This window comes from Cnephaeus nilssonii, assembly GCF_951640355.1.
Source record: "Cnephaeus nilssonii genome assembly, chromosome: X".
NCBI classification, from domain to species: domain Eukaryota; kingdom Metazoa; phylum Chordata; class Mammalia; order Chiroptera; family Vespertilionidae; genus Cnephaeus; species Cnephaeus nilssonii.
This window is the reverse complement of record NC_137071.1, coordinates 47,932,371-47,957,899: the sequence shown is the minus strand read 5'-3', so window position 1 is coordinate 47,957,899 and position 25,529 is coordinate 47,932,371. Positions and strand designations below refer to the sequence as shown.

Here is a 25,529-nt window from a genome sequence, read left to right as displayed (position 1 = left end):
CCAAGGCGGGTGTGAGCGGGGGCCTGATCGCCCCGCCGATTGACCTGTAGACGGTGACCAGCAGCAGTGGAGGGGGGGCAGGGTCACCACCTGGCTCCCAGGTGCTGAGGGAGCTGGGTGGGGGGCCCGGCCCCAATTGATTGCCCCACAGGAGGGATGGTGGAGCAGGTGAGGGTGTGGCGCCAGGCCAAGGCGGGGTGCCAGGTGGCGCTGCGGGGCTGTGGGCGAGAGCTGGGGCCCGATCTCTTCAGGCCACCCAGAGGGATCCCACCTGTGCAAGAATTCGTATACCAGGCCTCTAGTAATACTGATAAACGACAAAGAGGTAAAATACCTTAATTATTACTTTTGCTTCTGCCTTCTCAGTTCCGGGGGAACTGAAGCCCAATATGAGTAAAGAGGTAGTGAGACCTCAACTACTTTAATGAAAGTTCAAACATCTTGGACCAGATGAATTCTTGCCAAGGAAACTAAGAGTAATTCAAATGAGAGTGCTGAAGCTATATCAAAGACCTTTGAGAAATCATGAAGAAAAGATGTTCAAGAAGATTGGGCAGATATAATTTCAACATTAACAAAAAAGAGGTAAAAGTTAATTCCATAAATTACAGACCAGTATATTTGATACATATTCTAGTTTATAAATGGATTACTTGCAGTAACATAGAAACAGAAGAATGTGCACTAGAAGCCAACTTGAATTCACTAAGAAGAAGTCAGTTTAAGCTAATCCTTATTTCTTTTTTGTATTGTTACTAAGTTGGTGGCTATGAGAAATATGGTAGACATATTTAGCAAGGCATTTGATGAAATCTTTTATGAGATCCTTAAGCACAAAACTGAGAAATAGGAGCTGGTTAATTTTCGTTAGGTAGATTAATAATCGATTAAAAGACTATTCCCACAGCATGCAGATTACCATGCTAGATGAAGGTTTCTAACAGCAAACACCATGGTTGTCCTAGCCTTAGAAGTTTCACCATGTATATCCAACAACTTAAATGAAGCCAAGCTGATGAAGTTTATGTGACAACATCTGGGAAGAACAGTAAATAGTTGAGGGTATTGATTTTAATAAGTAGTTGGGGATAAAACAAAACAAAACAATAACAAAAAATTGCCTGGACCAGATAAAATCAAACCAAGGGCCAGATCCAAATCTCATACTTAAATTAGAAAATGACTGCAAGGGAAAGAAACAATTTTTTAACTATTTCTGAAATCAGCCTCAAGCTTGAATTGTAGGTACTATTATATTGTGACCTATCCAGTCAAAACACCAACAATACCAATAGCAGGACTAGAAGTTTTTATCCACAACTGTGGCCTTAATTATTCTCACCCTCTTTTAAACGATCCCCTTCAGCCTTGGTTTTCTTTTGTCTTTCTGATCCAGCAAGGTCTACAAGATGCAGCTTGGAGCGAAAGCTGCTACTCCTGTGATAATGACAGGAAGACACAAGTGAGAATAATACACAAGCTTAAGGATAACTGAGTATCAAAGTTGAATTGCCAGCTCTTCTTTTCCTTTAAGTCAGTCAAAATGGCCCCAAAGGTTACTAGTCCTCAGAGTATTGATGTCAGATATTTGTCAAATCAATTAAAGAAGCAACCTAATATTCAACTTCAGTAGAACTAACATTAAAAATCTTGACTCTTTAAATTGTAACTTACTTGTCACTTTTCTTTCTTTGCTCTATGGAGATTGTAAAGATGGCATGAGATCGGGATGACTGGGAGTTCATAGCTGTGGAGGCCACAGTCCTACAGTTGTTGCCCTGTTCCAAACAGGAAACAGTATCCTGGGCAACTAAAACATTCTTCTCAGTGAGTCCCACAATCTAATTCAGAGAAGGAAAAAAAATTCCCTTATGATTCATACTTAAATACTTCATCAGAAATATAAGAATTGGTGGTTTAAAAAATGTCTTGATGTTCCAGTACAATCTTAATAAATGGAATAGTCATGATTTTATCTAGCAACTCTGATCATTGTGATCCCTGCAAACCAAGGTCTTCAATCTCCACTAGTGGCTTCCAAAACAAAGGTGCCAGCCAATACTAGAGCTAGAAAAGATCTCTAGATTTTTAGGGTAGCAATGGATAAGATACCTTTCAGGGAGCCCCAAGTGAATGTAAGCTTTGGCCCAAAGGACAGCAAGGGCAAACAACAATGATATTTCTCTTTGCTACTTTCTCTTCTATGTAACTCTAGGCTCCTCCTTATACCTCTGATCTGTTTTTGTTTTTGTTTTTTGTGTTGTTTTAAATATATTTTTTTATTGATTTCAGAGAGGAAGAGAGAAGGAGATAGAAACATCAATGATGAGAGAGAATCACTGATTGGCTGCCTCCTGCACACCCCCTACTGGGGATCGGACCCACAACACAGGCATGTGCCCTGACTGGGAATCGAACCTGGGACCCTACAGTCTGCAGGCCAACGCTCTATCTACTGAGCCAAACTGGTCAGGGCACCTCTGATCTGTTTTAAACGTATGCATGGCATAGTTTTCACTGGATTAGGAAGCCAGAAAAACAGGGGCCTAGGCTTGGTACTATATTTAGTTATAAGGGCTTATACAAGTTAAAATCTCTTGGAGCCTCTGGAGATTGAACTAGAGTAAGTCCCTGCTACCCCCAATATGCTATGATTTTATTACCCCACTAGAGGCCTGGTGCACGAATTCATGCACGGGTGGGGTCCAGCTGGCCTGCCCCAATGGGGGCTGATTGGGGCGGGGCTGGCGCAGGGGAGGGGCTGCAGGAGGTTGGTCAGCGGCCCTGCCCCCAAAGGGGATGAGGGGGGTCAATCGGGGGTGGGGCTGGCCGTGGGGAGGGGCCGCGGAAGGTTAGGGGTGGGTGATTGGGGCCTGGATGGGGCCGGTTAGCCACCACAGTGCGTATCATAGCAACTGGTTGTTCCATTGTTTGGCTTTTATATATATACTAGAGGCCTGATGCACGAAATTTGTGCAAGAATAGGCCTTCTTTCCCCCGGCTGCCAGCACCGGCTTCCCTCTGGCACCTGGACCCTGGCTTCCCTCCGGCCGCTGGCAGGCACCCGGGACCTGGGCTTCCCTTGCAGCCCCGGCTTTGTCCAGAAGGACGTCCAGTCTAATTAGCATATTACACTTTTATTATTATAGATAGCTCCCAAATCTACATTGGTACCCTAATTTCTAGTCTTCTGTTTATAATTGTCTGCTACTTACTTTGAAATCAGTAAATTATAAATCAAACTCATCTTCCTCCCACCAATACTGATTCTATCCACTCCTTCTCCATTTCTATTAATATCTGTATTCTCAAAACCTCAGCTTTATCTTCAATTCCTCCATATCTCATCTATCACCAACTCTTAGTCATTCTTTTTTTTCCTTAGTCCTTCTTTTGAACCCACTGCTTCCTTTTCCTTTATACTTGCCTAGTCCAGGCCTATATTACCTCATGCCGGGAAAATAAGGCAGTTTTCCAAATTGGCTTTTCTCATCCTAGTCTTTCTCCTTTTCAATCCATGTCTGTTTAGTCTTCCTAAAAACCTTGTTTCCTAAAAATTTATCAAACTACAAAGCCTTGTGCTAGATAATGAGGATAACATCCAGGAGCTAACTTAGCTAGAGAGATAAACACATTAAGATAAAGAATTGGTAAAAGTAGCAACAGCAAACCTTCATTCAGAAGTATTAAATAGCTTATACAATATTCATAGGAATAGAAACTAAATTCTTTAACCTGGACTCCTAATCTGCTCCTAACATATCTCATATTACTTCCCAACCCATATTCCTGAATTCAGACTGACTGGTCTATTCTTATTACCCCTAGGAGTATATTTTCTACTTTCTTGCTTAACCTATTCTTTACTACAAGAATACCCTTATTTTCTCTACTGACTTACGGTCCATTCATCCCATCTGAAAAGTATTTACAAACTTGTCCTTACGCGCCCCAATTTGAGTCCAAAATCTACACATCTTTGTATTGCAAATTTCACTTCAAATAATGCTTGGCATTTAATTCCTGTTTTAGCATGGGGCATATAAAATATCTTGGAATCCAATCAAGAGCTAGCTCTCTACCAAACATTATTTTTGGTGATAGCATGCATTTTGTCCAGGTTTATCCCCACTATCCAAATCTATCCCCTATATTCCAAGCTTATCAGGCTTTCAAATATGTCTGATTCTTTAAGCCTTGCTTTAGCACTTGGCTAATGGCTTAAGGACTCAAAAGGGGGAAAAAAACACAGAAGCACAAGCATCTGCCCCTCAGGCACCTGTACCCTAAACCTTCAATTTTCTGTGCAGGGAAGAGTGAAAGGAGAGAAAGATGGGTAAACTATTATTTTACCAACCTTTCCCATGTCTATACTACCTATTCTCATCTATTCTAGCCTCAGAGTCTCCCAAGCCTGAATACTCAAATTGGTGCTAGACCCAAGCTCTGCCTGTTTTCAACACTGGCTTCTGGATTTGGCTCACTCCCAGATACAAAACTCCCAACCTTGCCTCAAATTTTCTGTTCAGCTATATCTCCACATCCTGCATTTACACCGTGTGACAGAAACCTCTCAAATAAGTAATTGCTTTTTTCCTAAGGTACTTATGAATTTGAAAAACTTTATATTATTTAACTTTTTAATTTTTAAATATCATCCCAGACCCTAGCACAATGTCTATTCTAGTGTTGTCCAACAGACTTTTCTGACCATGGATAAGTTCTGTATCTGTGCTGTCCAATACTATAGCTACTAGCCACATGTAACTATTAAACCCTGATGTGTGGCTGGTGTAACTAAGGGATTGAATTTTAAATGTTAGTCAATTTTAGTTAATTTAGGTTTAAATAGCCATTTGGGGCTAGTGGCAACTGAACCGGACAGCCCAGACTTAGAGCTCTATAAATAGTTAATAAATATTTAATTGATATTAGCATTCTTTGAAGAGGTAACAGGAAGGTGATAATACATCCTCCCCACAAGAGATCCCATGTAGGAATTCTAGATTAACAAAGGAAATTAGGACCACACAAAATCTGAAAGATGTTAGTAGTAATTTAAAACCACAGTGGTAAATAAAAGGGATGTTAATTTTAGTAGTGAGCAACGTTTTTAAATAATAACAATAACAACAACACACATACCTTTATGCCTTCCTTAGGATCCTCTCGTATATTTATTTGAGAGGCTTTCTCACGAGATGAGCATAGAAGATCCAAGATTTCTTCATTGTAAATCTGTTATTGTTGAAAATAAAGTGGTAAAAAACAAGATGTTAACAGTGGTAATCTCGGGGTGGTGGGATCGTAGATGATTTTTAAATTCATTGTGACTTTCTGCATTAAAATATTTTTACCACAAACATATTATGTTTTTAATTAAGAAAAGGACTTTATACCTACATACAAACATCTGATACTTGTAAGAATGAATCCACACATTACTATAACAAAATTGAGACTGCTCTCTTAAAACAGTCTCTTAGAAATAGCAGACATAACAAAAAGTAACATGAGTGCCCAAATTCAATTCTTTGATGGTGTCATAACAGTGTCACCTTCACCCATTTTGTTATACTGTAAGTAATGTGCCCTTAGTGGAGGGTGGGAAGTGGGAAGCAAAAGGGAGAAGTGACAACCGATATTTCAACAACCAGAACTTTTAAGTATATACAAGTGTTTAAATAGTAAGTACTATATTTGTTTACTAGTACTTACAAATAACAATAATGTATTATTGGATGTATTAGCACATAGTAAGCACTATATTTGTTTGCTAGTATTGTTGTTCCTGCTATTTAACATTCCTAAGTTATTTTTTCATTTGATTACCTTGACCACAACTGGGTTAATGAAGATTCAAGAAGGCTAATTTTAATGATTTTTAACTTCCCATCTTCCAACTCTAAACCTCCTATACCTATTAAAATTCAATTTCAGGATGAAGAATTCACATACAATTTATAATTGCATGCTTAACCCTTTGCACTCACTTGCTTTTTTCTCAATTCCTTTATTCTAATGCTAACCATGTTGAGTCACACTCGACATCCGAGTGCAAAAGGTTAAATCATATATGTTTAATTATTGCTCCTTAAAGATACGTTATCACTGCTACGGGACCAACCAGAAGCCATAAGTTCCCTAAACAAGTGTTTTTGATGTTAGAAGGTTAGATATAACTGGTCAATCTATACTGATATACACTAGAATGAAAACACCTACAAGGGCAGGGATTTTTATCTATTTCGGTCACTGATATAACCCAAGTACCTAGAATAGGGACTATAACATAGTAGATACTGAATAAATATCTTTGAATAAACACACTCTATCATCACCTATACAACTCAATACGTCACCCAAATTTTGTAACATTCTTCATGAATTAGCAGAATTATCACTTAAGCCTCAAAACAGTAAAAGGAAATCAAATATTTTTCTGCAGACTCTATAGGGAATCCATACTACAGGCCAAATTGGAATTAAAAGAATTCCTATCATCTTTCTATATGGCAATGCCAAGTCTTCTAACAATCAGATTAAACAGACTATTCTGACAATGAGGAAAGAACTGGGTGGAAACCAGATCCAACGGAGCCAGTAAGTTCTTCCTATCAATTTATAAAAATGTGATTTACTAAAAATGCAATTTATTAATTTGAGTCATGCCAGGAAAAACCTGATTAGGATTTATTTTTCTACTCAAAGATAAATTTAAACTCAGAATAATTAAAGATAAATCATTTACCTCTAAGTATGACACTTTCAGAGTAAATTCAAAGTCACTCTTCTTAGCAATTTCTTTGAAGAGCAGTCGTATTACCCTAGGGATGACCCCAACTGTTGGTTCATTCTCTTGCTCTGTAGTGTATGCACTTCCCATTGAATAGGTTTTTCCAGAGCCAGTCTGTCCATAGGCCAGGATGGTTGCATTGTACCCTGGCAAAACAGAAGCCACATGCATGGTGATACTCAAAAATTTTCATCCAATCAATATATTCCATTTCCTTCAGTGATTGCTTGTTACAAAATTGAGACTGCTCTCTTAAGACAAGGGACTCACTCATGAGTAGCAAACACAGAGAAAACCTATATGGGTGTCATGAATTTGCACTGCTCCAAATAAGCAAAGAAGAAAAATACCAAACCCAAAATGTGTGCCCCTCTTGATAGCCTTTAAAAGATAGGAAGTAAAACACTTAAAGATATGACTGAGATCATGAAGATGGCCAAGTCACTGTCAAAGAGCCAGAGTTTTATAATTTTACTTTCTATCTACTTCAAGCAATTATAAATTATGGGAACTAAAGTCTTAGAAGCTATATAAATAGAAGGAATTCAAACTTGTATTTATTTGATTAATAGCCGTCATTTTGTTAATACTCACTTAAGGATATTTTTACCATTGCTTTTATTAGAGAGTGGGAGGGAGGGAGGAACCTGCAATCCAGGTACGTGCCCTTGACCAGGAATCGAACCCGAAACCCTTTGGTGCAAGGCCTGATACTCTAATCACCAAGCCAAACTGGCAAGGGCAAAGTTGCTTTTAACAATCAATGAAAGCATCTAATCCTTATCTGAACTCTCAGACTGTATCTGGACCATATTATCAGGCTCCTCATAAAAATGTCATCTTTTTAAGTATGATTCAATTGGATATGTACCCTTTGCTTTTTTTCTGAAAGAAGTTCTTTGTATAAATGAAGATCTTAATATACTGAAAAATCATAAAATGTTAAATTGAGGAGACAAAATGGCGGAGGAATAGGCAGACATGTCCCGAGCCTTGTCCTGGAGCAGATAGAAGGAGCAACTAAATCAAATAACATCCACCGCGAATTGGTGAAGTAGACACAGCTGGTGAGACAATTCATAGCCGGGAAGGGCAGAGGATGCCTGGAGAATGGTAAAATCAGAGATCTGGGCTGGAGAGAATTGCAAGACCTGAGTCCAGAGAGTCAGAAGGAAGCTGCACAGTACCAATGCCACATCCCTGGGGACAGGCGTAACATCTGACTGTGGAAAGGAAGTTCACAGGGCTGCTGGCGGCAGGGGATTCTAGATCTAAGCCCACAGCCACGAGAGGCTGAGCCTGGAGGGGGCAGCCTGAACAACTGCCCAAGCCGTGCCATGCCGGGGGGAGATAAACTCACAGTGGCGCAGCTCTTTCCCCTCTTTTTGGTCTTCACTTTTATTCACTAAACCAAGCTCATATGACCTTTCAAATACAAACACCGTGGCTGAGGTGTGAACTTGTGGAGTCTGGGGAGAGGCTCGGGAGAAGAGCAGGTCGGGGAGAGATGGCTGGGAGTCTGGCACTGAGACATACCTGACACGTGAGCCCTAAGCAGCCATTTTCTCCTGAAGAGATAGCCCCTCCTTGCAGTCTCCAGGCAACCAATACAGCCATACCCAGACTACAGCCTGAGCGGTACAAAGGATACAAAAAATAATCTAAATAGTCCTTGAGAGCCCTCAGGGACTGGCGTGAAGAAAGGCTGTTCAGTCCCGGAAAGCCATACAGAAACCTCTCCACCTATAGCCCTGTCAGAAACAGCCGCTTGAGAGATTTAAGATTGAAAGTGGGAAGATAGGCTAAGTGGGAAGATTGATCCTGCCAGCTGGCGGTCAAGGCTGTGGATATAGACACAAACAGAGGAGCGGTGGACCACTTGGAACTTCAACAATCTAACAGGAAACTGAGAAGTGGCAGACAGTACAGAACTGTGGGATCTTAAACCAGCCCCCACGGGGCATTAAAACGTGGTGGAAAAGAATGACACTTAAATTTTTCATTTTTATTGTGTTTTACTATTATTTTGTTATCTCTTTTTTTCTGTATTTCCTTTTTTCGTTTCATTTTTATTTTTTCTCGCATTATTTTTTCTTCATTCTATTTTTTTATTTTTATATTTTAACCTATTTTTTAAGTATTTTTTTCTCCTTTCCTTTCTCTTTCTTCTTATCCACTCATCCTCTTTCTATTTCCTCTATACTGAACTAAGGTCCTCCCCATATTCATCCAATTCCTTAACCTTACTTTCTGTATATAAGCTCGGCCTCTATAGATTCTGCCCCCACCCTCTTTTCTGGGTCTTTGGTGTTTGCATTTTTTGGTTTATCTATTTGTTCTGTGGTGTTTTCTCCATATATATGTATATATGTATACACACACACACACACACACAAACACACACACTGAGTGGCCAGATTATTATGATCTCTGAACGCATAATAATCTGGCCACTCAGTGTATATCCTATATAATAAAAGGCTAATATGCAAATTGTCCCCATGACCAGGAGTTCGACCAGCAGGCAGGCCAGCCAACCGCACATGTCCCCTCCCCCTGGCCAGGCTGGCCGGACCCCACCCATGCACAAATTCATGCACTGGGCCTCTAATATATATATATATATATATATATATATATATATATATATATATATATATATATTTATGCGCCAGATTATTATGCGTTCAGAGATAATAATCTGGCCACTCAGTATATATATGTTTTTTCCCTCTGTTCCTTTTTCTTATTCTTTTCTCTCTTACCATTTATTCTCTCCTTGATATCATTTGTGTTCTCTTTTCTCTCCCCTAATTCTCTTTTCTCTGGTGGTCACTTATATTGGGGTTATTGGTGTCATGAGTACATTCGTGTTTTGTTTCCTTTGTGTCGTGTCTTCTCTAATTGCATTTTGTCCTGTTTGGTCAATGTGGTAGAGAGTGGGCCACATAACCAGACACCCGGAAAGGAGACTCCATCCACAAATGGGTCAGTAACACTCCAGACCCAACTACAGAGACAGGAAGATGGCGGCAGTGAGGGAGAGAGCGTGAGTGAGGGAGCAAAAGGGGAGTGTTTGGATGTGTGTGGGTGTGTGTGTGTGTGTGTACGTGAGTGAGGGACAGTTTGATCCCGCAAGACCTATGGGGGCAGGCAAATCGAACTCACCTACAAAGGCAGCCTCTGCTACCATTGCAAACACTCCCGGGGGCGGGGGGCTGGCTCTACCACAGAGGCCACGCCACATTGAAGGGGAGAGCTGCTGTGACTGGGAGCCCAGCCTCACCTCCACCCAGGGTGCCCTCAGACACCATCCGGGTCTATACAGACACCCCAGCTGGGAAACTGCTTCCTCGGCTGCGGTCCCATGGTCACTGAGACTCCACCACCCCGGCCATAGGCTCCTGTGAGTTCCAAAGTGCAGTCTGCTCTGGCCGGCTTATCACTTTAGCCCAGGGCACTGTGACCATGTGTGCAGCAGCTACGCAAGCAGCCCACCCCCGTGCGAGGAGCAGCAGCCATGTGGGCATCTTGAACCCATCCAAAGAGCAGCAAGACCGTGAGCAGCCCAGCCCCATATGAAAAGCAGCAGCCTCACGTGGCCTGCCCCCGTCAAAGGAGCAGCAGCCCCACACAGCCCACCCCTGTCCAAGGAGCAGCAGCCCTACAAGCAGCCTGCCCGCCCCCGTCCAAGGAGCAGCAGCCACATGAGCAGCCAGGCCCCATCTGAGGAGCAGCAGCCCAGCAAGCAACCTGCCCCCATCCGAGAAGTAGCAGCCTCACACAGCTGGCCCCCATCTGAGGAGCAGAAGCCTTGCTAGCAGCCTGCCCCTGTATGAGGAGCATCATCCCTGCAAACAGGATGCCCCTGTCAGAGGAGCAGCAGCCACATGAGCAGCCCGCCCCATCAAAGGAGCAGCAGCCTCATGAGCAGCCCACCCCCGTCAGCCAGAGGAGCCACGACTGCTGCAAGCAGCCACACAAACAGCGCCCACCAGAGGAGCCATTGCCAATTGAGGAGCAGCTGCTGCCGTGACCGCCCAAGAAGCAGGTGCTGCCTGAGGAGGCACTGTTGCCCAATGACCAGCCCGCACACAACTCGACACCTAGATCCTTCGGTGAGAGCAAAAATGGGGAGAAAAAAGAAACCCTCAAAAAAAAAAAGAAAAGGAGGAATCACAAGAAATGGAGGCATGCAATATGTCAGAAAAAGAATTCAGAATAAGGGTCATACAGTTCATAAACCAGATGGATGAAAAAATCAACAACTTATGTAAGAATCAAGAAGAAATAAAGAGTGCTATAGCTGCAATACAAAACACCATGGAAAGTTTCAACTGTAGACTAGGAGAAGCAGAAGACCGAATTAGCGAATTAGAAGACAGGGAAACAAAACACACCCAAACTGAACTGCAATTGGAGAAAATAATTAAAAGACAGGAGGAGAGCCTAAGGGAGCTTTGGGACAACATGAAACGAAGCAAAATACAAATAATAGGGGTGCCAGAACGACAGGAAGAGGAACAAGAGTAAGGAAACATATTTGAAGAAATAATGTCAGAAAACTTCCATGATGTGGGGAGGAAAAAAATCACACAAGCACAGAGAGTCCCAAACAGATGAACCCAAAAAGACTCACACCAAGAAAGGTCGTAATTATGATGGCAAACGTTCAGGACAAAGAGAGAATCTTATGGGCTGCAAGAGAGAGACAAAAAGTTACATGCAAGGGATGTCCCATTAGATTATGAAATAATTTCTCAACAGAAATGCATCAGGCAAGAAAGAAATGGAAGGGAGTACACAAAGTGATGCAAAGCAGGGACTGAATCCAAGAATACTCTATCCAGCAAGGCTATCATTCAAAATTGAAGGGGAAATAAGGAGCTTCACAGACAAAAAAAGGCTAAGGGAGTTTATCACCACCAATGCAAGAAATGCTAAAGGGACTGGTATAAAGAGAATAAAAAGGGAAGTAGGAACACAGGCACAAAAAATGAAAAAGGCTACAAACAAGTACCTTTCAATAATAACTTTAAATGTAAACAGACTAAATGCTCCAATCAAAAGACATCGAGTGGCTGAATGGATAAAAATACATGACCCATATATATGCTGTCTATAAGCGATCCACCTCAGAACAAGGGACTCAGATAGACTGAAAGTGAAGGGATGAAAAAAAATTCTTCCAGGCAAATGGAAATGATAAAAAAAAAAAGCTGGGGTAGCAATACTTATATCTGACAAAATAGACCTCAAAGTGAAGGCCATATCAAGAGATAAAGAAGGCCACTTCATAATACTTAGGGATCGATACAACAGAGTACATAAACCTGGAAAACATATACACATCCGATGCAGGAGCACCCAAATACAGAAAAAAACTCCTCAAAGATAACAAGGGAGAGATTGACAATAATACAATCATAGTAGGGGACTTTAATATACCACTGACATCACTGGAAAAATCCTCTAGACAAAAATAACAGCAAAGAAACAACAATCCTAAATGACTCACTAGATCAGATGGACTTAAATGACATCTTCAGAACATTTCATCACAAAGCCACAGAATATTATGTTCTTCTCAAGTGCATAAGGGACATTTTCAAAGATAGACCAAATATTGGGTCACAGGCAAAGTCTCTCCATATTCAAGAAGATTGAAATCATATCAAGCATCTTCTCTGACCACAATAGCATAATATTAGAAATAAACTACAATAAAAACAATAAAAAATATTCGAACACTTGGAAGCTAAATAGCATACTATTAAACAATGATTGCATTACCAAAGAGATCAAAGAAGAAATTGAAAACATCCTGGAAACAAATGACAATGAAAGCATAACAATCCAAAATCTATGGGACACAGTGAAAGCAGTCCTGAGAGGGAAGTTTATGGCTCTACAGGCCTCCTTCAAAAAAATACAAGAAAAAAATGGTAATAAATCATCTAACTCTACAACTTAAAGAAACAGAAAGAGAGCAACAAGAAAAGTCCAGAGTGAGCAGAAGGAAGGAGATAATAAAGATCAGAGTGGAAATAAATGACATAGAGACAAAAAAACAACAACAAAACAATACAAAAGATCAATGAAACCACTAGCTTGTTCTTTTAAAAGATTAACAAGATTGATGAACCTCTAGCTAGGCTCTCCAAGAAGCAAAGAGAGAGGACCCAAATAAACAAAATCAGAATGAAAGAGGTGAAATAACAACAGACCCCACAGATATGCAAAGGATTGTTAACAAATGCTATGAACAACTCCATTCCAACAAACTAGAGAACCTAAAGGAAATAGACATATGCCTAGAAAAATACAACCTTCCAAAACTCAATCAGGAAGAATATAAAAATCTCAATAGGCTGATAACTATGGAGGAAATGGAAGCAGTCATCAAAATGCTTCCAGCAAACAAAAGCCCAGGGCCAGACAGCTTCACAGGGGAGTTTCACCAAACATTCAAAGAAAACTAAAACCTATTCTCCTCAGACTATTCCAAAAAACTCAAGAGGAAGGAACACTTCCAAGCTCATTCTATGAAGCCAGCATCACCATAATACCAAAACCAGATAAAAGACAACACAAAGGAAATGAATTACAGGCCAATACCCTCATGAACACAGATGCCAAAATCCTCAACAAAATTCTAGCAAATCGGATCCAGCATTACATCCGAAAGATCATACACCATGACCAAGTAGGATTTATCCCGGGGATGTAAGGATGGTACAATATTGGCAAATCAATAAATGTGACACATCACATAAACAATTGAGAGTTAAAAACCACATAGTCATTATCAATTGATGCAGAAAAAGCATTTGACAAAATCCAACACCCTTTCTTGATAAAAACCCTCAGCAAAGTGGGAATAGAGGAATCATACCTCAACATAATAAAAGCCTTATATGACAAACCTACAGCCAACATCATACTCAATGGACAAAAACTAAAACCATTTCTCCTAAGAACAGGAACAAGACAGGGATGCCCACTCTCACCACTCCTGTTCAATACAGTACTGGAAGTGCTAGCCATAGCAATTAGACAAGAAGAAGAAATAAAAGGTATCCAAATTGGAAAAGAAGATGCAAAACTGTAATTATTCGCAGATGACATGATAATGTACATAGAAAACCGTAAAGAATCCTTCAAAAAATTACTAGACTTAATAAATGAATTTGGCAATGTAGCAGGATACAAAATTAACGCCAAGAAATCTATGGCATTTTTATATACCAATAGTAAACTTACAGAATGAGAGATTAAAATAATCCCATTTACCATTACACCAAAAAAATTAAGAAACCTAGGAATAAACTTAACTAAGGAGGTAAAAGACCTATACAAGGAAAACTAAAGGACACTGAAAAAAGAGATAGAGGAAGACATAAACAGATGGAAGAATGTACCATGTTCATGGATTGGTAGAATCAATCTCATTAAAATGTCCATACTACCCAAGCAATCTATAGATTCAATGCACTCTCCATTAAAATATCAATGGCATATTTCACAGACCTAGAATGAACTCTCCAAAAATTCATCTAGAATAAAAAAAGACCCCGAATAGCTGCAGCAATCCTGAAAAGAAGAACAAAGTAGGTGGGATCTCAATACCAGATTTCAAGCTGTATTACAAAGCCACGGTTCTCAAAACTGCCTGGTACTGGCACAAGAACAGACATATAAACTAATGGAATAGAATAGAGAACCCAGAAATCGACCCAAACCACTATGCTCAATTAATATTTGACAAAGGAGACAAGAGCATACAATGGAGTCAAGACAGTCTCTTCAATAAATGGTGTTGGGAAAATTGAACAGATACATGCAAAAAATGAAACTAGACCACCAACTTACATCATACACAAAAATAAACTCAAATTGGATAAAGGACTTAAACGAAAGACGGGAAACCATAAAAACCTTAGAGGAATCCACAGGCAGCAAAATCTCAGACATATGCCAAAGCAATATCTTCTTCGATACAGCTCCTAGGGCAATGGAAACTAAAGAGAAAATAAACAAATGGACTACATCAAAATAAAAAGCTTCTGCATAGCAAAACAAACCATCAACAAAACAACAAGAAAGCGTACTGCATGAGAAAACATATTTGTCAATGTTATCTCTAGTAAGGGTTTAATCTCCAACATTTACAGGGAACTCATACAACTTAACCTTTTGCACTCGGATGTCGAGTGTGACTCGACAGGGTTAGCATTGGTAGCAGCTCTTTTTATACTCTTTGAATGTACCAATAATTTGAAATATAAAAAATCCAAATAAATAAGTTTGTATGAAAAGAAACTCCAGTTTTTTATTCGCCTGCCGCGCTTTGTAAAATCTAGGGTATTTAAAAAATTAAATCCCGAGTAGAATAAAGGAATCGAGAAAAAAGCAAGCGAGTAGAAAGGGTTAAGAAAAGGAAGATAAACAATCCAATCAAAAAATGGGCAACAGACCTAAATAGGTACTTTTCAAAAGAGGACATAAGGAAAGCCAAGAGACATATGAAAACACTAGAGGCCCTGTGCATGAAATTCATGCACGGGGCGGGGTGTTCCCTCAGCCCTGCCTGCACACTCTCCAATCTGGGACCCCTCGGACATCCCTCTCACAATCTGGGACCGCTGGCTCCTAACTGCTCACCTGCCTGCCTGCCTGATTGCCCCTTAGTGCCCCCCCCGCCAGCCTGGTCACCTCCAATTGCCCCCCTCTGCCAGCCTGGTCGTCCCTAACTGCCCCCCTCTGCCAGCCTGGTCGTCCCTAACTGCCCCCCCCCTGCCGGCCTGGACGCCCCATGCAGCCTGCTGTTCAGTCGTTTGGTCGTCCCTCATTAACTCCTCTGCCGGCCTGGTTGCCCCACGCAGCCTGCTGATCAGTTGTTTGGTCGTCCCTCACAAAACCCCCTGCCGTCCCGGTCTCCCCACACAGCCTGCTGTTTGGTCATTACTGTGATGGTGTCCTGGACAATTTGCATATTCCTCTATTATTAGTATAGATGCTCAAAGTCACTAATCATCCGAGAGATGCAAATCAAAACAACAATGAGGTACCATCTCACGCCTGTCAGATGACAAATCAACAAATGACAAGTGCTGGTGAGGATACAAAGAAAAAGGAACCCTCAACAAATCAACAAATGACAAGTGCTGGTGAGGATACAAAGAAAAAGGAACCCTTGTGCACTGCTGGTGGGAATGCAGACTGGTACAGCCACTGTGGAGAACAGTATGGAGTTTCCTCAAAAAACTAAAAATGGAACTCCCATTTGACCCAGTGATCCCACTTCTAGGAATATATTCCAAGAAACTAGAAACACCAATTAGAAAGGATATATGCACTCCTATGTTCATAGCAGCACAATTTACCATAGCTAAGATTTGGAAACAGCCTAAGTGCCCATCAGCAGATGAGTGGATTAAAAAACTGTGGTACATCTACACAATGGAATACTATGCTGCTGTAGAAAGGAAGGAACTCCTACCATTTGCAACAGCATGGATGGTCCTGGAGAGGATTACAAAATAAGTCTGTCAGAGAAAGATCCATATCACATGATCTCACTCATTTGTGGAATATAATGAACAACATGAAATGATGAACAAAAACAGATCCAGAGACAGCGAAGCATGGATCAGACCATCAAACCTCAGAGGAAAGGTAGGGGAGGGTGGGGGTAAGGAGGAGAGATCAACCAAAGGACTTGTATGCATGCATATAAGCCTAACCAATGGACACGGACACCAGGAGGGTGAGGGAATGATTGGGGGGGGGGGAGGTAATGGGGGAATAAGGACACATATATAATACCTTAATCAATAAAGAAAAATAGATGTTAAATTGAGATCTTCACTAATAGAATGCTAGTATCACCTCGTATGGTATAGTATGGCATGACTATGGGTCAAGAGAATAACATTCCATAATCTTCTGCAATACTACAGTATAGTAATAACTGGGGAAACTAAGCTGCAGTTCTTTTTACAAAGCACTCTGTGGTACTGAGAGTTCAGAGTACAAGAAGGTACTGTTGAGCTGACTGAAAAATACTAGTTTGTCTTTGCAGAGCAATGTTAACCAAGCGCATATATATTGGAGTCATTTTCTACATTATATTGCTTCTAAAGACTATAATTTAATTCTCATAGTTTCCCAACTTAAAAATATGAAAGTAGAAGTATAGTACTCTTACTAAACTGTAAAGGTACATTCTGAGGAAGATGCCCAGATAGTGAAGGCTTTGGAAACCATATTTTTTTCAGGAATGGCTAAAGGAAAGGAAGGATGGTTAATGAGAAGAGAATTAGAATCATATGATGGTCTTTCAAATATGTAAATAAGAAAAAGATTAATTTTATAGTGGAAAATCCTGGCAGATAACACCTTAATCAAATGATCAAAATGAACATCAGGATGTGAGGGCCATCTGGCTGCAACATCTGTCACACCAGTGATCACCACGGTTGGTTTGGCTGATCTGGCTGGGTAGGCAGGTGTCCTCTTCCTCCCTCACTGATCCATGTGTATCCCTCCAGAAGCTGCAAGCTTGGTTGAAGAGAACATTCCCAGATAGAGGAGAGGACCGTATTCCGGTCAAGGGTACATGAGTAGCTGCACTCCCCTGCTAAAGCCTCCATCAAGATCTCAAAATGAACATCAACAGTAATGGAACAAAACAAAATCATGTGTTGACTGACAGGATTCAAAGAGAACCTGAATCTAATCAGAAATAAACATCAGCCAAACCAAAAATTATAAATGTTTAATAAAATAACTGGCCTGTGGATCTTCAAAAGTGTCATGAGTATGAAAGTAAAAAAGAGAATGAAGGAATTTTAGAATGAAGGAGACTACAGAGGCAGTACAAATAAATATAACATGTGAATCTGAACTAGAACCTCTGCTATAAAGGACATAATTGAGACAATTGGTGAAACTTGAATGAGGTCTGAGGACTGGATGGTAGTATTATAACAATGCTAATTTCGTTATTTTTGATGGTCGTATTGTAGTTATGTAGCAGAAAGTCCTTGTTTGTAGCATATATACACTAAAGTATTCAGGGAGCATCAGGTCAACAACTAATCTCAAATGGTTCAGGACAAACATTTTTTATGCTATTCTTGCAACATTTCTATAAGTTTGAGATTATCACCTTTAAAAATTTAAAACAAGTTCAGAGTCATGACATCACTTAAAAAGTGAAAAAAACAATGTGAATTGCTGTGGCCTGGAAGAAGGCTTCTGTAGACTCTAGAGAGATAAACTAATATCACTGGGTAGAAATTACCAGGAGGCAAATTTCATCTCAGTATAAACTAATACAATTAGAGTTGTCTGAGAACCAATCAACAGGACTACACTGTGAGTCAGTGAGTTCCCTGTACAAAAAAGAAATTAAATAGACAATGGAAGTTCACTTTACAAAGGTATTGCTAGAAAGCATTTTTCTTTGGAAAGCTAGACTAGATGATGTAAATGTCCTTTTCAACTTTATAGGACTAGTATGTCATGGTTCTACTTCTTTTAAATAGCCCTCTGCTTTGAATCCTGAGTAACCACTGTTCTAGAATAATAATTAAAGACCTCCTAGGCACTTCCCCCTTCTTCAGAGCCCTGCTATGGTCTTTAATAACACTAAAGGCTTCACTTCTGCAATAAAGATTAGTAACTGGCCAGAGTATTCAGGGACTTTAGGAAATCTCCTTTACGTAAAAGAATTCTACTCATCATTCAAGACTTATCTCAAAGGTTCCCTATGCTGTGAAATTCACTGGATTCCCCAAATAGAGTTTGTGTCATCCTCTTTGTATAAAAGCACTGCTACTTCTAGAGCAGGACTGATTGATTCTATTGTATATTTTTAACTCCTAAAATACTTTTCCTTAAAGATGGGTGCAAAAAGTTTAACAATTTTTTATGCATCAAAAAGTATGTGTGTAGTCATCTACTTCTACTCCTATCCCTAAACTTTGCCGTCCTGCAGGGTCTGGAAGCTATTATTATTCATTTTTTAAATCCTTTCACAGGTCTTGCAGTGCTTGAGCCTCGAGTAGGTTGGCACACTAATTATCATCAGCACCCATCAAAGAGCTTAGAATCTAATAACGTTCCAGGACAAACAAAAATATATGTCTCCCTTTCTCTCTCTTTCCCCCTCCCTACCTTCCACTCTCTAAAAATTAACGGTATATATAGATATCAAAGATGAGCAGAACCACAGAAAGCAAATACAGTACAAAACTAGTATCAAGGATACAGAGACTGGGGACTTTTTGAAGTCAGGACTCATGTTTCATCCACTCCTGTATTTACAACATCCAAGCACAGCACCATAATATATGCTCAGGAACCATTTGATGAATGAAATAGTCTCACCTTTAAATATGTCTTTTATGAGTGGTGCTACTGCTGTATTGAAGATTTCCTCCTGCTCAGTAGAAGGGTCAAACACAAAGTCATAGGTGAAGGATTTGTCGGTACCAACCACCACCTAGAGAAGGCAGGAGACAAAGAGGAAGAAAAAGATGAAAGGTCAGACCACACCCCTCACTGTCCATTGGCCTGAGGTGTTCCGATGCAGGCCCGGGACTGTTACGCACCTGTGGTTCTCCGGGTACAAAGGAAAGGCACATCTGACAGCCCTCGCTAATCTCTTTGGGAACTAGAGGGCGACATCGTAGTGCCACTCTTACAGGAATTCCCTTCACCTCTTCAGTCATGATCCTACCTCAGCACCGTCTCTGACGGAAAAAAAGAAAAGAGGCTTGCTGATGAATCTCAGTGGGTTGGCAGCAGTGGGAGAGCGTCCTCCTTAGTCCCGACCCTCCGCAGGGGGTGGGGGATGGGTTACTGACCTCGGCGTAGGTGAGGCAGCTCCTTCTCTCAGCAGGGTCGCAGCCGCTGGAGGGTCAATCTCCCTCGGATTTGGCCACCACAAGACGGCCCGGCAGCCTGATACTCTAAAAACAGCGAAGTGTCCTCTAAAATGGAAACTCCCAGCGAAGGCGTCAACAAAGACCCACAGCCCCAGGGTACCGGGAAAGGCAGTTCCTAAGGTCTCCCCTTCACTCTCCAAACTAAACGTACCTTCTCGGGTCTTCCCGCTGCCCTGTCCTAACCGGATATTTAACCGCCAAGTTTCAAATTGGCCCTGGAGACGCCAGCCAATCGGAACGCAGACAAGCGGCCAGAGGTGCACGCACGTCGGTTTGCGCAAACGCTTTAGGAAGGGGTGGGCCTGCGCGCCGCACGTCGATCCCGCCCCTGGGGACCCGTCGTAGCATCTGCTTCCGGTTCTCGGGCTGATTTGGCGGTGAGAGGAACCTGCGCTGGCTGAGGCCTGTTGGCAGGTGAGATATCATGGCAGTTACTTCTTAGAATGCGCGGAGCTCAGGCAGGAGGCGGGGAGGAGATTTGGAGGTGGCAGGTGGTGAAGGAAGGGTTGATATGGGGACCGCCACAATTACCGATCACATCTAGGGAATGTGGGCGGTGCCGTGCCTCCAGTCCCTGTGTGGTGGGCAGTTAGACGTGAGCAGAGCAAGGAGGAAGGGCCAGGCAGCCAAGGTCACCAGGGTGGAAAGCCCCGGATGCCTAGCAAAGGACAATTGTAGGGTGGGATCTTGCCCCAGAGTGACCTTTCCTCCCCTAGCTGCTAGGGCCTAGCATATCCAGGTTTGGACCCCCTGACTTTTCCTCCCTAGAGATAACATCTAAGCGTCAGTTTTATTTCAGCTCCGGGACCAGATAAGCAACAAAAGCAGCCACAGGACCTCAGGACCAGCTGCATTGGATAATGACCCCGCCCCACCTCTGGTGCCGGCCAGTCAATCATTAGAGACCTAGACCTGGAAAGAACACACCTGGAAAACTCCTGAACAGTCTATTGAGATCTTCCCCTTGGACCTCCCCTAATATCTCCACCCTTACAACCCTTAGGGTACTCTCTCCCTCCAGGGAGCACTCCAGCGCCTTTCCCTTTACCCCTGCACCGCCGCCCGCCCCGCCCCCCCCCCCCCCAGGCTCCTCACCATTATCTTCCTTACTTCCAAGCGCCAAGGGCCCTTCCTTTACTTCTATAACTTGTTTCCTAAGCCCACCTCGTCTACAAATTACTTCTTCCATCTTTGTGGTTTTATAAATAAATGTTCTCTTATAGTTTGGGTCTTAACTGTAAATTCTTTCCTAGCCAGAATTCAAGTACCAAGGTGGCTGAACCTAGGTACCGTCTGACCCCATAGGTGTAACACCATGCCTGCCACCTACAACACCTGTGGATAGTTGGAGTCAGCACTCCCTTGGACTTTGAAAGTAGACAGATCTTTGTAGACGCCATCCTGCTTGCCTCTTCTCTAGGTTGAAGAGAGTAACATCTATTTTGCAGGTTGTGAAAAAGGACATCATCTCTATAGAGGACCTAGCAGGTTGCTTGGCATCCAGATATCCAGCCAAGTTCATTGTTTTCTTCCATCTGTTTTCTTTCCACCAATCTATCACCTAGAAGTGAGCTGATACCATAGGTGAAAGCCTTAGATAGGTTGGAGTTGTTTTCTGAAACTTGCTGGGCTACTGTCCCTTTTGATCCATCTTTGTCAGCTTTGATTCACTCTTCCATTCCAGAGCCTTGCCAGAGATGGACAGCCGAATTCCTTATGATGACTACCCAGTGGTTTTCCTGCCTGCCTATGAGAATCCCCCAGCATGGATTCCTCCTCATGAGGTGGGAACCATTTATACTCTTGAATAGCTGATTTTTCCCCATGGACATGAGATGATATATGAAAAGTAGGATAGCAGGGTTAGAAAACTCAATGGAGAATGATTCTTAGCCTTTGTTGTAGCCAAGGGACTCAGAAATTGGATTCTGAGCAACTGGGCCCATTGGAAGCTTATGGAATCCTTCCAGAGTCCATTCATACAAGAGAATTCTTGAAATTCAGAGCCCTGCTTTCCATTCTGTCAAAGTAAAGAAGTGGAGAGCTACTGGACTACTAGCATTTCCCCAAGCTATCCACCTACCCATTTGGACAGTATTATCTGTTCTCTTTAAACTAAGTCCATGACTTTACCTTTTCCTGACTTCAGGGTGATACATTTGTGTTCCAGATGAAGATGGTTATAAAATCTAAGTCTGGTAATAAGATTTCTGGGGTTGCTGTGTCTTGCAGAGAGTATACCACCCAGACTACAACAATGAGTTGACCCAGTTTCTGCCCCGAATCATCACACTAAAGAAGCCCCCTGGAGCTCAGGTGAGTTAATGGAACAATGATGTCTTATTCCAGGCTAGATTTGTTCACACCAGACCCAGAAGTTAGCTGTGGTTGGGAGTACAGATTGGGAAGCAGGTAGGGAGGTAAGGATACTACCTTTATTGGGCAGAAAAGCTGAGGTACCATTTCCATAACTTCTGACTTCTCTCAGGGACACATAGCCAAGCTATCATGTAGTGATGCTACTAGATATTCTTGTGTTTGTTGTCAATATTGAGCCCCCATTCTGTGCTCTTGCCTTGCAGTTGGGATTTAACATCCGAGGAGGAAAGGCCTCCCAGCTAGGCATCTTCATCTCCAAGGTGAGTGTACCTGGTAGGCAATATGGATAGCTACTTCCCTTCGTTATCAGATTGCAGAACTGTGATGTCCCGGGGCCTGGGAGAAGGATGATTTAGTAGACTCTGAGAAGGGGCATAAGAGGGAAACTCTTTCCCACTTTCCCACTTAAAACTTCCCACCTGGCAAGCATCTGTTTCCCTACATTTTCACGCACATGTGCATGCATGTGTACACACACACACACACACACACACACACAATAGAACCTTACATTTGGATAGCACTTAATTTCACTTACAGTCTTTGAAATTATCCCACCTCAATCAGACATATTCTCTCCTTACCAACAGGTGATCCCAGACTCTGATGCACATCGAGCAGGACTTCAGGAAGGGGACCAAGTCCTAGCTGTAAATGATGTGGATTTCCAAGATATTGAGCATAGCAAGGTGAGCACAGCACTTGGGCTGTGGTGAGGCAAGAAGCGATCCCAGGTAGGACAAGTTGGACAGGATTAGCCTAATCCAGTGGTCAGCAAACTGCGGCTCATGAGCCACATGCGGCTCTTTGGCCCCTTGAGTGTGGTTCTTCCACAAAATACCACGTGCGGGCGCGCACGTACAGTGCGATTGAAACTTCGTGGCCCATGTGCAGAAGTCGGTTTTCAGCTCTCAAAAGAAATTTCAATCATTGTACTGTTGATATTTGGCTCTGTTGACTAATGAGTTTGCCGACCACTGGCCTAATCTGTATGTAACTTGGTAAGAAAGAATCTCTCCTGAGGAAGTGTACCAGAAGGAAGCAGCTGTTAGTGACCCAGAAGGTTTGAGTGGCAAATGACTTTCCTCCTGTTATGTTCTGTCCTGGGTCATATCTTCATTTGTACAAGCTGTTTTGCTCCTTTCAGGCTGTTGAGATCCTGAAGACAGCTCGTGAAATCAGCATGCGTGTCCGCTTCTTTCCCTACAGTAAGTGTCACTCTCTTTTTTCTTACTTGGAAGGGCCCTGGGTAGGAACTCTTGAAGTCCTGATTATTAGAGGCCCCATGAGTTGGGAGCTCAGGCCTCAAGATAACCTGCATATTTCCTCCTTTTCTTTCTTCTTTTCCCCAGATTATCATCGCCAAAAAGAGAGGACTGTGCACTAGAGAGCTGCAACCCACAGCCCTTCACATGAAATCTTCTAGGACAAGCTGGGAAGGCCTCAGGGAAGCCACATACACTCTCATATAGTCTCAGACATTTCCGAGACTCCCATAGGACCCTGTTTTCCCTCCTCTCCCTCCTATTCTCTCCTCCAGAAAGTAAAACGCCATGCTGAAGAAATGTTGGTGTGACTTTTTGGATGATACTCATTGAGTGTAAAATGCTATTGAGACAAAAATAAAAGCTCTTTCAAAGATAAGAGCCACAGGATGTAACAGAGCAACACTATACCTACTTGACAATTTTCTCTATTTGCCCAGAACAGCAGGGAGGTCAGGGAATCTTAGCTACAGTATAGCTGAGGAATGGTATATGGTGGAGAGTACTGGAGGAAACCTGCCATTTCCTCTGTGATCTTTGGACATTTCTCTGTGGAAGTTGGGAGGGGGGCAGTATTAATATTGTTCTGTCCTCTCCTTTCCCTGATTCTTTGATCTGGAACATAAACTAAGGGAGAGGCTTAGATGTATTTATTTTCAGGGATAACAGTAAGAAATTGGTTCCCAATTTCCAACTTGTAGGTTGAGTAGTACTGACAGCTGACTTCCCCCTTTTCTTCACCCCAGCTCCTAAATAACCTTCTGCCATGTTTTTAGTTCTTTAGTTACAATCTTTTGTTAGAGATTCCAGACCACACTTTATGTCATTTTCATTGGCATGTTCAAAATACCCATTCAGAATAGAAACTTTTCTAATGAGGCATGGGCTGAAGTTCCCCCATAATGAAAGTCCCAATTTTTCCTTGAAAGAATCCTGGGAAGCTTAAATATATATTTCCAGGCCCTTCCCCTGGAGAGTGATTTCGTTGGTCTGAGGTGGAGCCTGGAAATCCGAAATTTTAAGTAAGGTAAATAAGTCTTCAAATATGGGAAACAGTTCTAAATACAGTAGTAGTGCTATATTTCTATGAGGAAGTTCTGGCTCTTCCTGTAAATCCATCCCAGCTCTGCTATGGTACATCTTCTAGAGGCTTGGTGCCATTGTTGTGTAGCAACATCCTTGTGTGCAGAGCTGGAGGCAGAACTCATTTAGCAGTCTCTATATGTCATGGAAATTCCCTTTTACTCTGTTCCTATTGCTATGCTGCCCCCCAGTGGCCATATGAGAAAGAAACTCTTACTTGCACAAAGGCATATTGGCTGAATGTTGAGATCCAAGACTATCCCTATTGTTAACTCATCTAAGAGGTGTAAACTGTAAAAAGTCCCAGCCAGGTACCATGGGCCTAGGAGGCAAAACCCCTCCTGCCCTAAATTGGTTCTCACTCTGTGGTACTTGGAATGGTTCAGGGTTTGTTGGAGTAGCAGATGATCCAATTGCATTGTGGAAGTATAGGTATAGCATGGAGAAAGTACAAGCAGTGACCAGTTGTTTATTGAGGGTGTAGATAACAAAACAGTGGAGAATGAAGTGTATTGGCCTTTGAGGTATCCCAGCTGCTGTAGAACTGCATCCCCTATAGCAGGGGTCCTCAAACTTTTTAAACAGGGGGCCAGTTCACTGTACCTCAGACCGTTGGAGGGCCGGACTATAGTTTAAAAAAAAGTATGAACAAATTCCTATGCACAGTGCACATATCTTATTTCGAAGTAAAAAAATGGCAAAAACACCCGCATGTGGCCCGCGGGCCGTAGTTTGAGGACGCCTGCCCAATAGTGATGCAGTTCTTAGTGATCAGGGAAGGTAAGGTGAGATTCCTGAGCCCTGCAAGAACACTCCACCCATAACTGTGAGATGCAGTCAAGGAAGAAATGCTGACACTTCCAGGTGTTTCGTTTTACTTCTAAGCCCCAGAATTAAGACAAGAGCTTAGTAAGTGGCTATTTAAACCATAAACCTGAGGGTGGAGGGTAAGGACTGGTACTGGGAGGCCCAAATGCAATAAATTCATCAAATTAGGCAAACAGCCTAAGCTATCAACAGGAACAATGACTTTTGATGCCTACTGCATCA

The 25,529-nt window shown here is 42.0% G+C and overlaps 2 protein-coding genes across 7 annotated transcripts in view; one reads left to right on the top strand and one right to left on the bottom strand.

Moving 5' to 3' along the window:
- KIF4A (kinesin family member 4A) overlaps positions 1-19,941 on the bottom strand; it is a 181,445-nt gene extending 161,504 nt beyond the window's left edge. For 2 of the 3 annotated variants that reach the window (XM_079764681.1, XM_079764683.1), the window contains exons 1-7: positions 19,672-19,941; positions 19,417-19,557; positions 19,193-19,307; positions 6,752-6,942; positions 5,146-5,238; positions 1,675-1,841; positions 1,343-1,437 (exon numbers count right to left, since the gene is read on the bottom strand). In XM_079764681.1, the coding sequence (XP_079620807.1) occupies positions 1,343-1,437; positions 1,675-1,841; positions 5,146-5,238; positions 6,752-6,942; positions 19,193-19,307; positions 19,417-19,536 (781 nt within the window). In that variant the 5' untranslated portion in view covers positions 19,537-19,557; positions 19,672-19,941. The remainder of the gene's footprint in view (positions 1-1,342; positions 1,438-1,674; positions 1,842-5,145; positions 5,239-6,751; positions 6,943-19,192; positions 19,308-19,416; positions 19,558-19,671) is intronic. The other variant, XM_079764682.1, reaches the window with a different exon arrangement.
- A 140-nt stretch (positions 19,942-20,081) lies between these two features.
- PDZD11 (PDZ domain containing 11) lies at positions 20,082-23,821 on the top strand. Of its 4 annotated transcripts, XM_079765842.1 has the most exons (9): positions 20,082-20,166; positions 20,552-20,756; positions 21,201-21,336; positions 21,437-21,536; positions 21,985-22,068; positions 22,335-22,391; positions 22,722-22,820; positions 23,279-23,339; positions 23,484-23,817. In XM_079765842.1, the coding sequence occupies exons 4-9, from the start codon at positions 21,450-21,452 to the stop codon at positions 23,516-23,518; spliced, it is 423 nt and encodes a 140-aa protein (XP_079621968.1). In that variant the 5' UTR covers positions 20,082-20,166; positions 20,552-20,756; positions 21,201-21,336; positions 21,437-21,449; the 3' UTR covers positions 23,519-23,817. The 4 variants fall into 4 exon arrangements, with proteins under 4 accessions (XP_079621968.1, XP_079621970.1, XP_079621971.1 ...); XM_079765844.1 differs by lacking the exon at positions 21,201-21,336 and having other exon boundaries at positions 23,484-23,821; XM_079765845.1 differs by lacking the exons at positions 20,552-20,756; positions 21,201-21,336 and having other exon boundaries at positions 20,131-20,166; positions 23,484-23,811.
- The last annotated feature ends 1,708 nt before the right edge of the window (positions 23,822-25,529 follow it).